The sequence below is a fragment of the Herpailurus yagouaroundi genome, unplaced genomic scaffold, assembly GCF_014898765.1.
Source record: "Herpailurus yagouaroundi ecotype Mexico unplaced genomic scaffold, PumYag 164, whole genome shotgun sequence".
Classification (NCBI taxonomy): Eukaryota; Metazoa; Chordata; class Mammalia; order Carnivora; family Felidae; genus Herpailurus; species Herpailurus yagouaroundi.
The window spans coordinates 36,993,277-37,008,390 of NW_024412405.1; the positions used below are offsets into that span (position 1 = coordinate 36,993,277).

General features: G+C 34.2%; 1 protein-coding gene across 1 annotated transcript in view; it reads left to right on the forward strand.

The window, feature by feature from the left end:
* Window positions 1–15,114, forward strand: part of DACH1 (dachshund family transcription factor 1) — a 443,609-nt gene that overhangs the window by 291,624 nt on the left and 136,871 nt on the right. The window contains exon 5 of the mRNA XM_040487387.1: window positions 8,810–8,982. Within this exon, the coding sequence (XP_040343321.1) occupies window positions 8,810–8,982 (173 nt within the window). The remainder of the gene's footprint in view (window positions 1–8,809; window positions 8,983–15,114) is intronic.

Genomic DNA, 15,114 nt, shown 5'->3' on the forward strand with positions numbered 1-15,114 from the left:
TTGTGACACACAGTGAGAGAAGAGGAGATAAAGATGATCCCTAGGTTTCTGGCTTATAAACTAGCTAGTGATGTCATTCTTTAAGGCTAACTAAGTTTGGGGAGAAGATAATTTAAGATGTAGATCCATACAGACAGAGAAATATCGAGATGATTTCCACAAGTATGCCATGCTACCTATGGGGGTTTTATGCTTTTTGGAAAATTTAATAGCAATTTGGCTCAAGTGAGAAAAATTTTCAATTTCAACATAAATAATTTAAAACTGAAAACACTGTATAAAACAATGGAAATGAAAACTGATTTCAACTGACCATGAACAACACTTATGCATGAACATAAAATTGTTAATATTATATACCACGACGTTGATTACACTACTAACAGTATATAAAGTATATTAACTTGAAATTTTATTTGATGTAATTGTAAATCTATAGGGAAATTACAATATCCTTAGAGAGGAGAATTTCTAGTTCATTTGTTTGCCTAATGGAAAAATAATTTGATGAGTTAAAGTGGGAAAAGGTAGAAATTCATTGACATTGGCAGTGAGAAAGGTTAAAAGATGCAGTTAAACTGGATACATTATACCCAACTGCTTTATTTTGAAGAATTTCATGAATACATTTTAGATTGGAAAGCTTACATGTTTTTAGTATTGTTATTTCTATACTGTCCATAATAGCTAGTGTTATAGTTTAGCTGTAGAAATTAACCAGTCTGTTGCAATATGATTTCCACTGAATAGAGACATTTGGCTCTTGGTTCCAACCATCTTATAGTCCATATCAACAAAACACCTAAATATTTAATCCATACAAATTGGATATAAAATTTGGCTACTATTTCTTTCCTTGAGTCCTATGTAACTAATTACTCAGTCTAAGTCTGCTTTTGTTTTGTTTTGTTTAGGGAATCGATTTTACCTGGTTAACACTTAGAGCATGGTGCTAATGAATCCAAAGAAAACAGCAGCATCAAAAAGCAAAGTGTTTTCTGATATAATTATCTCTGTCTTCTCCACATAAAGTATTTAACCTTTTATCTTTATAGTAATGGCCTTCCTTCTTTTATTTCAAGTTGTATCAAAACTTTCTGGATTTTGGTATGAAATCAGGGAAAATACATACAGTATTGAATTCTGTATACAACAATTCATTCTAATAACTTTTATGAATTTAAGGTCAAGGCTTTTAAAATGTAAGCCATTGTGTATCGTAAGTTACCTAATGCTGTTCTGGTTTTCCATGATTCCTCAAAGATTTTCAGGATAATTGTTTTTTATATGTCTCCCTCTTCTTTAAGGATCCTCTTATGTATTCCATTTGATACTAGTGACTTGAACTTCAGCTCTGATTTTACAATTTGTTTCTTATTCTTTTTAGTTCAATAATCATTAGCGATGGTGAAGAATATTCAACTAAAAAAAAATAAGTGGCTCTGATTCTAGTATTTTATACGTCACTTTGTATAGCTTGTTAACTTATGCCACTTTCAACAGCTTTGCAGAATATGCAAGGAAATAGAAATGTCTCCACTTGGTGAAGAAATCTGGCTATAGGCATTGTTCTGATGAGTCCAGGGACTTTAATAGCACCAATGTTATATTATCATCAATATATATGTATATGTATGTATATCTATATGTTATATTATCAGCGATATATATGTGTATATATATATAGAATATATATATGTGTATATATATATATGTCAAAAATATATATAATGTGTCAAAATAGCTCTGCCCTCAAAAGAAAACATCACAGGTAAAATAGAAGCCTTCTTGTATTGTAAGAGTTTTAAATTTCTAATGGACAAATATTTAACACTCAGGTAACAGAGTAAAGTTTAATTAATGATAGATAACTAAAGAAAATATATCTAAATATTGCTGGGAGAGTAACATGTTTATTTAAATGACTCCTATTTAATGGTAGTGGGATAGTTAGAATTCATGGAAATACTATTCTTTCCCTCTAAGGAAAAAAAGTAAGTTGATGTTAGAACATAAGCTAAGCAGGATTGGTTACATAACAGCCAACCAGATTTGTTTTTCCCCAGCGGTTCCAAATCAAACATGAGATGTGTACGTATACAAATTTTAGACTCTGGAAATGTCCTGCTCTGTGGGTGTTATTTTGCAATACCAGCCAGGAGGCATTTGTGGTGTTTTCTTTGCTGAGGCACTGCACTGAAACTGGAATGTTTTTTATTTTATTTTATTTTATTTTATTTTATTTTATTTTATTTTATTTTATTTTATTTTATTTTACTTTATTTTATTTTATTTGCTTTGTTGTTTTGTTTTGTTTTTTAATTGTAACCCTAATTAATTGTTCCCATAAAATATTACTTGCTCTCCATTCTAAAATAAAGTAATTTGATGAAGTTGAACCAAAACACCAAAAGATTTCATATATGAAATCTTTTTATATGTGTTTATATATGCTAATGTAGATCAACTCAGATCATTATCCAGAAGAAAAAAGATTTAAAAAGATTACATTACATTAACTCAGGAGAGAACTGTGTCTCCTGCTTATGCAAAACACTAGGAGTACTGCTGACATTTTATATTTCATTTTTAAGGTGAAAAAAGCAAGTAACTTGTATATTCTCACTTACCTTTGAAATAACAACTAAACATCTGTAGTGTCTGTGACTAGTATTTGCTTTCACTGAATAGTCTTGTTTCCATTGTTAAGGTAGTGTTGACATCCTTCTAAGTGGTCTCCAATGGTATGTAGTAAATGCCTGCTCTTGCCATCATTTTCATTGTAAACGAATCTTGACAATGTCAGGTTCCCGTCACAGTCTATCAGTGTCACTCACTAAGCGGTGGTGTGACCGTTAGTCCCTTTGAGATTTCCTCCTTTATCAGGGTCAGTCTGTGGGAAGATCTGAATGAATAGTTACATGTTACCTAAGTATAAAGGGTAATAACTTTTACACGTACTTTTACTATTTTAATGCATGGTAGTTGAAAGACATTCTTTTTTTACAGGTCACTTTAATTTTGTGTTTGACATATATTCTATCTAAAATTCATAAAAATACACTATGGTGTTCCTTTTTGGAATCTATTCCTCATTAGATATATGCAGGGTTGAATAGTAAATATGATTATCTGGGCTAGGATATTTGGTGCCACTCATACACATAACCAAGTTTGTGTTTTGTTGTTGTTTTTTTAAATTAAACAGTAATAATATCCTTTCCCAAAGCATTTTACATTTTCTTTTCTACTTAAAAATTGTGTTCCACAAAACAAGGTGATCTTTCTTTGCCAATGATTATCTACACATTTAATCCTTCTTTAATTATTTTTTCATGGTAATCTTTTTTTTTCGCACCTCTGTCTCAATTGATAATTGTTTGAGTTGATTTGCAAAATAACATTCCAAATGCTGAGGATTCACATTTCTTTCCTTTATTTCAGTTTACTCACAAGAATCAATTACTAAAATTTTATTTATACTCTAGCCATATTTATTGTTGGTTCTATTGAATATACCATGTCACCAGATATTCAGTAGAATTTTTCCTGTGGTCCCACACAAGAACAAAAGGTACCAGGTACCCCTCATTTTAAAGAAAGTAAAAAGCAGCTGCTACTTATCAATAGCACCTGAACCAGCCTATCTTAACTATCATCCAGGCCCCACAAATATCCTCCTGCCTCATTATAAGAGAGTATGACCGTAGAGAGAGGGGATTTGAAGAAATCCTTGCAGCGAAGAGACAGCATCTACTGGGAGGGCTGTGACTCAGTGATATCTTTTTGAGAGCGTTTCCACACCACCAGTTGAAGGGAGGCTTTCCAAGTTTACAGGTGCCTTCCCCTTATTTCAGAGCTGGATTTCTGTTTTGGTGTGAACTGCTGATCTGTTTTCTGTATATATTTGAGCAGGGGGGTAAGGAATTGATAGGTGGCAGGCTAGAGAGTGGACATCATCGGAACAAGACGACCCACACCAAGAGAAGGACCTTATTGGTAAGCGGCAGTGGCAATTTGGGGAGTTTAGAAGAGCAGGAAGCTGAAGATTTCCATTGTTAGTGACTCGTGCTTCTAGGAAGTTCCTCTGGGAGGGACCCTCTTAAAGGATCAGGCATGACTTAGTAGGAGATACTTAGCATTTAGGCATCTGCCATGTGGAAGATGTAAGTGGCTGATAGGCATAGTCGTAGAAGCAGGGAGAACTTGAGGTGGAACTGGTTGAGTCGGAGACCTTTATCCTACTATCCAGGAGAAGGAGAGAAGGAGGATGGATGAAAAACTAACCAAGCCATTGTCTTCCAGGCCACCTAGGTTCTTAGGGATGGCTAGTGCTGATAGAGATGGAGAAACAGAGATAAGCGTTAACTAGAATGGATTTTTTAATACTCAAGGTTATTAAGGGGCAGAAAAGGGAGCCTTGACAAAATGTGTTTGAAGGCACAAATTAGAGGAAAAAGAAAGCCATTTAATATTTGTAACTCAGCAGTTCTGAATGTCCCATAATCTGACTACCTTTAGAGTAGGGATAGCTTTCAAAATTTAAGGGTTTCTCCTCAAAGCAGTATAGTTCTGCATTTAAAACTTGGTCCATCATAAGATATGTATCACAGACTAAGACAAAATATAAACTGGAGCAAGCCAAGAAAAGTAGTCTGAGCTTGTAAAAAGACGGAGATAGTGCATCCAGCTGTTTGCTTTTTTTCAGAACGTATAGCTATGTTTTAATGTTGGGGTGGGAAGCGTGTAAGATTGCAGAGAAAGTTCCATACCCAGTCTTTACAAATTCACGTTTCAGTTACACTAGATCTTAAGATCACTCTGCTTGTCCCTGAAGAATACACATCTTTTTACACAAAGGAAAACTAAACACACAATCGCTTTTTGTATTTAAGTTCCAGATATTTGTACATTTTTATTGATAAATTCTTAATATCTGTATACCTAGGCAGGTAAGTGAATACTTACTATAGTATAGTAAGATACTATAGAATGAAAAATTAATAGTTTTTAGCTAGAGACAGAATTGGTAATCAGGCATTTTATTTCAACTTCCTTTCTTACATTTATGTACCCTCTTACCTCTGGCTGTGTGTGTTGCAAGACTCCATTTGTTAATTTTCACTCCACCAAAATCATGGCATAGCATTAATAGCGGGCCTTCATTGTGCTTGTGGTTACGCTTCTTAATTTCAGCATATAGCAGCCGCCTGTTGTGTTCTACCTGCAGCTGAACCTATGTAAGCAGTTGTCTAGCCTGACACTGTTCCTGTGCTTCTCCACAATCTGTGTGTGAGACGAGGTATGGGAAATCTCTTTCCCTTCAGTTCCTTCCCCCCGACATTAAAATATGAACACAAATCTCAAGTAATCAACAGTTGGATCCACTGAGTCTTTTCATGAACCCATGACCATTTTCCTTTGCTTGAACCATTTTATAATTTTATTGTGTTTTATGAGTTTTTACATACATGCCTTGACAACCTATGATAGTATATGTTCTTTGGGGACCTGAAGGCTATATCACCTTCACCTTGTTCTTCCACTGTAAAGTCAAGAAACAGTTTGATTCAATAAGAATGGGGAAAGAGAGATGCATCAGGTATTTTGTTTGTTTGTTTGTTTCTCCTTACCAAATAGTAGAATTTCCTATATATTTTATCTTCTGTCTCTTGCAAGATTTCCTGTGGTCACAGTAGTAAATGTTAATTTTAAAGGTATACAAGTGTGTATATATATGTTTGCGTGTAGGCATAGTACATATATACTGGCTTATATCACTAAACATATTGGCTTAAACCAAAGCACTTGAAATCATACATTTAATAACTATGGGTATGTCTTGTTCTGAAATGGCCTATTTTCAATTCTTATTTATTCATGCTAATAGGAAAAGGATGTTATAAATAATGCAAAAATCACTTACAGCTGACTTAGTTATATATTGTATATTTTTCATCAGACTTAGTTTCTTAATTGTTTGCTCTATTTATTACGCAAACGAGCTAACATCATGAGTATTTAACAAATGATGATTGGTGGAGATGGCTAGGAGCATTTTATGTAGTGGGAAAATCCAGTCTAGTGTTATCAACTTGCTATGGAAAATTCACATGTGGATGATTGATATTTACCCTCACACAAGGGACTAATACCCTGTGATGCAAAAGAGATGTGAAAAGAGATAGTATTTTGTCTATAATCTGTTTCAGAATGATTCAATCAGAAGTTTGGCTTAATATTTTATACCTTGATGATGTGAAAAAAATAGTCACAGTGCTTCTCCACTATGAGAGTAAAATTGAAATATATTTGGAAAAATGACTTTTTCCAATGTATTAACTGGCAATCAGAATTCAAATAAAAGGAGAAATTGGTTCAAGTGAACAGAGAAACAAAAGTAGATAATAGATATAAGCAGAAATCAAACTGAATTTAAAATAATGAATGTGAGTATTTTTCTGTACTCAGTCCATCAATTATCTTCAAATAAGCAACATACTATGAAAATGTAATGTTTGCATTTATTGGTATTTTAAATGAAATGTGTAGGGAAAATTATCCATTAATTATAAATTCCCTATCCAGTTTTCATTTTCAAATAACATTTATTCCAAAGTGTTATTTCGATACCAATTGTCAGTGATTATGCCTCAACACTTGTTTTAAATGATACTATAAAAAGTAAACATTTAAAGAAAAAATTTGCACATACCTCGATAAAGGCATTGTGGAGTCGAATTTTTATCATGTTTCGCCATCAAATATTTTCTTGACACCATACGTTTGAAAAATTCACATACTTACAGTTTTTGCATGTTTGACTAGGACCTTGGTATAAGCATCAAAAAGGGTGTGAGTAGAGAAATAAAGTAGATCCATTTGTGAATATGGAAGTGAACTTTTATATCATAGTGTAGGAACAAGCTGGAGAAATTTCTTTTATGTGAGTCATTTCTGGATGAAGCTATAAACTTTTTTTTAGCCAAAAGCTGTCATGGTTTCTTGTAAAATAATAAAGATAATAAAGATCTCCACTTTAATTGATTCTTTTCATTGTTTAATAAAATTGCTTTGTTTGATTGCTGAAGAATTTGAATTGAGTTTTCATTACCCACTTCTGAACAATTTACTCTAAGATTCAGACAGTATTGAGCTAATGAGTTTGAATTTATATTGAACCTTAACTGTCTTCATGAAGTAAATGGAAAAAAATCATGGCAGTAACTAAGTATTCTTCATTAAAAACTATGTCATAGAGATTTTACAATGAAGCTTTTAATGGAGCTAAAGCATTTAAATTGGAGTTTTACCAACTTTGCTGTTTCTAAGTATATTATATGAAAATATTATTTCTTTTCCTTTTTTAAGAAATGTAAACTCATTAAGCTGACAGGGACATTACAAAAATTTTCTTCAAGGGGGTTGTTTGTATATCCAACAGATTCAGTAAATAAGTTAGTGTTAATTTAATTGGGGAACATGTCTAAATTGAAATTATTCATAAATACCTTCTAAGGTGTATCCTATTAAGGTGTTTAAAAATCTACTGAAATCCAAAACATGGCCCCATTATTAAAATGAAAGCTCTCAAATGTACTGTTTTTACTTTGACACTATATTGCCATAATCAACTTTTGTTTCTTTGTAGTTGAATAAAGGTGATATATTTATTGATGCACACATATTTAATATATTGCTTTGACATTATTAACCTTTGTAAAGTGATTTTTTAGGCTCTTTGTGCTGTGTCTAAATGAGTTGGGCATTTAATAATTCCATGTTTAGGATTTGTGGTGGAATTAAGTGAGGAACTTTAACTCTGAATGGTGGCTAGAATATCATTTAATACAGGAATAACTACAACTACCAGTGGGCTTCACTTCTAAGAAGTAATTAATTCTCTAGGTATCTAACAGAGACCATTTCATCTTAATTTGGTTATTCAAACTAGATTAGACTCAAAAAGTAAGATAAATATTGTAGAATTTTTTTTTTAATTGAGGAACTATATAAGAAAAAGAAAAACAAAAAAAATATGGTTTAGGGGAAATTTACTTACTTGAGGTTATTTTCCAAGAAATCACTTGGCCAACTCGAAATGTGATATACTTTTTAAAACCTCATTTCAAATAAATTATTAGAAGATTTGGAATAATATTGCATCCAAATTGCTTATGTGCATTCCCCACAAGTAGCTGTGATGGTTCTTGGGATAAGCAACCACTGTCCTCTTGCTCATCACAGAGATCTCAGGCTTCTGTTACCCACCCCCACATGCCTGGAACTAATAGCCTTCCACTTAGGCAACCTCTCCACCATCTCAAGCAGAGCCACCTTCTGCCAAATTCTATAACGGTATTTTTTGGTACTAAAAATGGCAGTTGCCCAGAAAAAAATATGCAATCATTATATTGTAAAATGTAGGACATAACGAAGAGATACTACATTTAGATAACTGATTGTGATATGTTAAATAAAACCCTCATATTTTAAGCAAGAATTAGAATGATCAGAAGAATAATGCAGCAACGAATTGACCATTTGTATTGAACGCATGGAGCATGGTGACGTGATAAAACATGGCACCGAACTGGTTAGCTTCAAAGCTAATTTCCCTGAGTGGTGAGTGGGTATTGTTGCATATAAAGAGGACGAATATTTTTCCTTTGGCAATCATTATTAGAACGTTTTTTAATGCTTCAATTTTCAATGATTTATGCCCTTTACCATTTTCATAAATGAGATACACTACGTTTCATAGTTTTATTTGAACAGAGCAATGATGAGATCTGTGCATTTTTTATAGGACTGGAACTTCCTTTTATGATGATGCCCCACCCTCTAATTCCCGTCAGCCTACCTCCAGCATCTGTCACCATGGCAATGAGCCAGATGAACCATCTCAGCACCATTGCAAATATGGCGGCAGCAGCTCACGTTCAGAGTCCCCCTTCCAGAGTTGAGACGTCTGTTATTAAGGTAATTGTTTTCTTACGTGACTGTTTTGGCTTATGCCAAACATCGTCTTAAGCCACTACCTCTAAGTCTATTTTTTTATTCCACAAGTAATTCTAAATTCAAAACAGATGATAGTAAATAAATTGTGAGAAAAATCACTTACAGTAGTTAGAACCAGGTAGAGCCAGGGGTACAGTATTAGACAGATTAGGCCAATCTTAAATTCCGTGTTGTATCTGTTGTTTTAAGTTTATTTATTTATTTGAGAGAGAAAAAGTACAAGCAGGGGAGGGTGCAGAGAGAAAGAGGAATGGAGAGAGAATCCCAAACAGGCTCCATGGGCAGAGCCTGATGCAAGGCTTGACCTTACGTCTGTGAGATCATGACCTGAGCCAAAATCAGGGTGAGGCACTTAACCAACTAAGCCATCCAGGGGCCCTTGTCTTTTATCTATTAAGAGAGAGATGGATGTAGGAAATTAATTGATATATTTCAAATTCAATAAATATATGACTGTGTGCATGAATGCATGCATGTCAATGTATGTGTGTGTGGGTTTATGAGCTTTAAGGTATAGGAAATAGTTGCTGATTTGTTGTTAAATTATGGTTCTGCCATGTTGCCTTGAGCATGTGACTCAATCTTTCTGATTCTATTCTACATATAAAAAGTAGGTAATACAGTATAGGTGTAAACACTAAACAAAATAATAAAATTGAATGCTTTTTATAAATTCAACAATACACTATATCTGAAGATAACACTATTGTTATACAAAGATCACATGTGTGTGTATATATGCACAATTCTCTCTCTCTCTTTTCCCCTTGTGTGGGAGGGTATGTGTATACCCTTAAATGTGTACCTTTAATTTATTTTATAATATGTACTTAAACAAAATTCCTTTAAATGAATTTTCAGAATACATTATTAATTTTTAAATTAAGTAAAAGATACTAATGCTTATCCTTATATGACATAATCATTACCTCTTTCTTCTGAATATAATACAGTTGAGTTAAGGAGGCCTCTGGAGCATGCCTTACATAAAAAGTCCTGTTAACAATTCTTATTCATTGCTGGTAGGTATACAAAATGCTATAGCCATTTTGGGAGGCAGTTTTATGGTTTCTTACACAGCTAAACATACTTCTACCACAGGATTATGTATTTTGCCAGCTCCTTGGTATTTACTCAAACAAGTAGAGTTATGTCTACACAAAAACTTGCACGTGGATATTTATAGCAGTTTTTTTTTTTAATAATTGCCCAAACTTGGAAGCAACCAAGATGTTTTCAGTAGGTGAAAGGATTAAAAAGAAGTGGTATATCCATATGTTATGACTTTGCTAATTTAACATTTGTTAAGTGGAACATAGGGATGACTGATGGTGAGCCATGGTCCAACACAAACCATAAGAAAAATTGAAATAGAAAACCTTATTACTCACGAGTTCTGGTGGAAATACCTCAGGGTATATACCTTGAAGGACCACATGGGGAGGTCAAGGTGGAGTACAGAGAGAACAAGGCAGGATCTGGGACAGATGCCTGTGTCAGGGCCTAACAGTAGAATGCTTCGAGGTTCCCAGGCTAGGGCTAGATTGGGCAATTAAAACCAGAAGAGCATAGTTTTGGTGAGCTCCAGCGGGCTTGTATGTAGGAGGAGACCTTCATTCTCAAGTGCTGTTGAAGAAGTCCTATTAAGGGCTTACATGCTTACATTTACTTGTGATTCTGTGGCTGTTATCTAGGGCATGTGCTTGCAAGAGGGGGCTTTTGTCAGTTAAGGTCCCTCCAGGACAGTTGGCCAAACAAAATGGATGCCTAGGCAGCAATATCATTGGAGTAGCTTAACTAAACGCTTGACACCGTATAATGGAATATTATACACAACTAAAAAGAAATGAATTATCAAGTCATGAAAAGACATGGAGGAAACTTAAATGTATACTGGTAAGTGAAAGAAGCCAGGCTGAAAAGGCTACACACTGTATGATTCCAAGTGAATGACCTTTTAGAAAAGGCAAAACTATGGAGATACTAAAAAGATCAGTGGTTGCCAAGGAGTGGGGCAGGGATGAATAGGGAGAGTACAAAGAATTTTTAGGGCAGTGAAAATGCTCCGTGTTATACCAAAATGATAGGTAATGTCATACATTTTTTTTAAAAGGCCATGTTACTACTTATACATTGTATAAGTATGTATACAATGTATATATACATTTATACATACTTATACATTACTATTATACATTGAATAATATGCTAATACCAATTTTTCTTATAACAATGGCTCTATAAGCAAAGATGTATACTAGTCCCTCACCATTTTCTGAAGTATCCTCACCAGGAAAAAAATATATGTATCACAGAAAACCGAGATCAACTTCTTAAAAATCTTCAGCTGAGAAAATGCCAATGAATGCTACATTGTCATCAGCCAGGAACCAAGAAGATAACTTTTAAAAATTCCTCTTTATTCGGAGTGACTTTCAGAGGGTTCCTTTGTTACCAAAGGATTTGTTAATCAAGATGTCACTGCATACTTCCATTTATGACCATTTTTGGTAATGGCTATTACTGAGAATTCAACATTCTCATTGCTTCACTCACTGAAGTGACCTAGAGGGAGATTTTGGCTGAAGAAAAAAGGCTAAATGTTCCTATCATTGTACTCGATAGCTATTTTAAAAAAATGAAAAGGTAGTAAGGATTAGTTATAGGATGTGATTACTCTCATTTTTTAAAAAAGTTAGTAATTATTACTATAGAGAATCGTCCTCATAATAATAATTATATAATTTTCACTCTCAAAACTGGGAATTTTGTAGTTCCTCATTTAGACAAGATACGGAATCGTAGTTAAAGTAAAACTATGGCAGAAGAACAGATTTTAGCAGTTTAAAATCATAATGGGTGACTTAGTTATTAACTGTAGATAATTTGGACATCAGCTGGTAGCTTACATATGTCTGGATCCAGAAGACTCTAATTACATCAGAAAACTTGATTCATTTTATCTTTTAAATACACACATATTTTTTAAATAGTGTATGTTGTATCCAATGTTAATCAGAATACTTAAGTAGTGAAACTTCCTTTACTAACTCTTTGGTTGTCAACATTTAGGTAAGTAGGAGGAAGCAGTTGGGTTTCCTCTGGAAGGCACCTTTAGAAAACAGTCTAGGTTATTGAAAAGTCAGCAACATTCCTTTGGTTTCTTAAATTAAGGTCAGGAATGGAGAGGAGGGAGACAGGGAGAAAGGAAGGAAATATGCAAAAAGGTAATAAAAAAAAGTGACAAAGCCCTGTGTCTTGAACTGTGTGCCAACACCTCCTACAATATAGTGTTAGCCCATTTTCTAGTCTCTCGGGGCAAATATTTTCAGAAACTTGGCTATGGATAGGTTAAAGGAAATTCTGGGCTTTTGAAAGCAGTGGTGATATAAATGGTGATAATAGCTGAATAAGAAACAATGGCTCTAATTAAGAATGATTAGAGAAAATAAACCTGATGGTTTTAAAAATTATTATTTATCACTAATAATACAAGCTGGTAGTTTTAACTGCACACATCAAAGTGACGCTCCATTGGCCACCGTGGAAGTGTGGAAGCGCCCATTGCCCCATTTCGTTGCAGGCTGGCCATCTATATATTTTTAAATTTGATGTTAAAGATCATAGAGACTAACCATATTTCAAGAAAAGCATAAGATAATTCTAACAGTTTTTGGTAAAAAAAAAAAAAAAAATTAGACCTGAGAGAATTCGAGAGTACGGCCTCGGAGGATAAGGGTAAGGAATAAGTTCTTTATAGAATTCCAAATATTAGGGAAAACAAGTTAATAAAAACACCTGCCTAAATTTATATATAGAAGACTTCATAGCACAAGCAGTGTTTAGTAAACTCCCATGATATATATTAGTTAAACTTAATTTGGGGGAAGTTTGATTTTCCCTAAAGAAAATGTTTGACTCCTATGTCACATTAAATAGTATGGGACCCAAGTGGGCAATTAGAATAGTGCTTGCAACTTTGTTTGCCTGAAAAGATTCTAATTATGAAGGCCGATTAAAAGCAAAATGTTAAATACCAAGAAGATTTCCCCCATCTGAAGGAATGATAAAACAAGGCAAATAGCTTTTGAAGGGAAAATAGAAGGTTGAGGCGTTTCCCGTGTGCTGGAGTGTACCATTTCCATTTTTTGAGAGTAATGATAAGAATTAAAATGAAAACAACCTACATGAGAATGTCAAAAGAATTTATAGGACAGAAGGGAAGTGAAAACAATGCTCTCAGGGTTACAAACTTTTAAAACATTTTGTCATTACCTGTTTCTAGGAGGTAAAGGAGCTCCAAAGACTTTCTCATAAACCTATTTATGAGAATGTACACACCACACCAGTACATGCAATGGAACAGGGTCCAAAAGCTGTCGTCCATGGGTAAAATTCACCCTTCTTCCAGTTCTCGCATGGACTATGAGTTAAGAATGGTTTTACACTTTAAAGTGGGTGAGGAAATATATCACAGGAAGACAGTCATTCACGACCCATGACAATTATATCAAATTCAAATTTTAGTGTCTATAAACAAAATGGCTTTGGGAGTTAGCTACACTCTATATAACATCTATGGCTACTTTCACATACAAAGCAGAGTGGAATAAACTATTGATTAGCTGGCTCTTTACAGAAAAATAAAAAATTGCTGGTACCTGCATTAGAACTACAATGAACTCATACCCGTGTGAATCTTAGGCTGTGGATAATTGCGGCGGCTCAAACTAAACTCTCAAACATAATGGGGCCATGGGTTTTGGCATTGAAAAATAAAAGAAATTAAAGGAAATGAGGAAAAGAAAATTACAGAGATGAAGACAGTACCACTGTATCATTGTTATTTGCTTTAAAAGAAGCCTTCATGATGGAGTCTGCCAAAGTATTAAATCTAGACTTTCTCCGGCTGATTGGTTTGGACTACTGGAAATAATTTAGTAAGATAACTTTGAGGAGGAAATGGGCATATACTGTTTAGACAATAATTCTAATTTGAATTCCTAATAGCCAATTGCCTGTAAGTATATATTAAATTATTATGGGCTCTGTATTAGTCTATTATGTATCATTGAGAATCATATATTTTTACTGTTTAATGTTCTATGAATGTTATGAATGAAGAGACATAGACTTGAGACATCAGACGTTATGTAATCCAGCTTTCCCTACAGTGGCAAAATAATTTTTGCATCCTCCCTACCCATTTTTATATAGCTCAGCTTTTGTGGAAAGCCTATTCTATTTTCAGCAAACTCAAGAATGAAGAGGGTCTTCCTTAGCTTCTACCTCAAGTTTATTATGTTCTCCTGGAAGATAAAAGGTCTACTAATTCTGTGTCCTAGCCATTTAAATTTATAAATCCTCTGCTGTAGTAACTATAGTGTTTCTTTCCTCCAGACACAATATTCTAACTTCTTTTGACCATTCCTCATCAAGCTTCTTGGTTGACCTTTTTTGAAAAATCACCCTCTTTACCCCAGTCCTTTCTAAATTTTTTTTTTCAACGTTTATTTATTTTTGGGACAGAGAGAGACAGAGCATGAACGGGGGAGGAGCAGAGAGAGAGGGAGACACAGAATTGGAAACAGGCTCCAGGCTCTGAGCCATCAGCCCAGAGCCTGATGCGGGGCTCGAACTCACGGACCGCGAGATCGTGACCTGGCTGAAGTCGGACGCTTAACCGACTGCGCCACCCAGGCGCCCCAAGTCCTTTCCATACAATACTCTAGAAGTGAACTGGCTAGTGAAGAGATGCTGGAACTAACCTAAACCTCAGTTGTGGACAACAGCTTATAAATGTAGTCAGAATTCACAAAACTGTTGTGAGTGTGTGTGTGTGACTCAGTACATTTCATGCCTTTTAAAAATGAAATTGTACTAAGCCAATTCTTTATTTTTTTACTTTTACTAGGAATTTGCATTTATCCATATTAAGTGTATTTCCCAGTCCACTGATTTAGGCTCTTTAGATACTTAACTTTTTTAGTTTAAGCATAGTTGACACACAATGTTATACGAGTTTCAGTACAACATGGTGATTCAACTTCTCTATACATTAGGCTATAATCACCATAAGTGTAGCTACCCTCT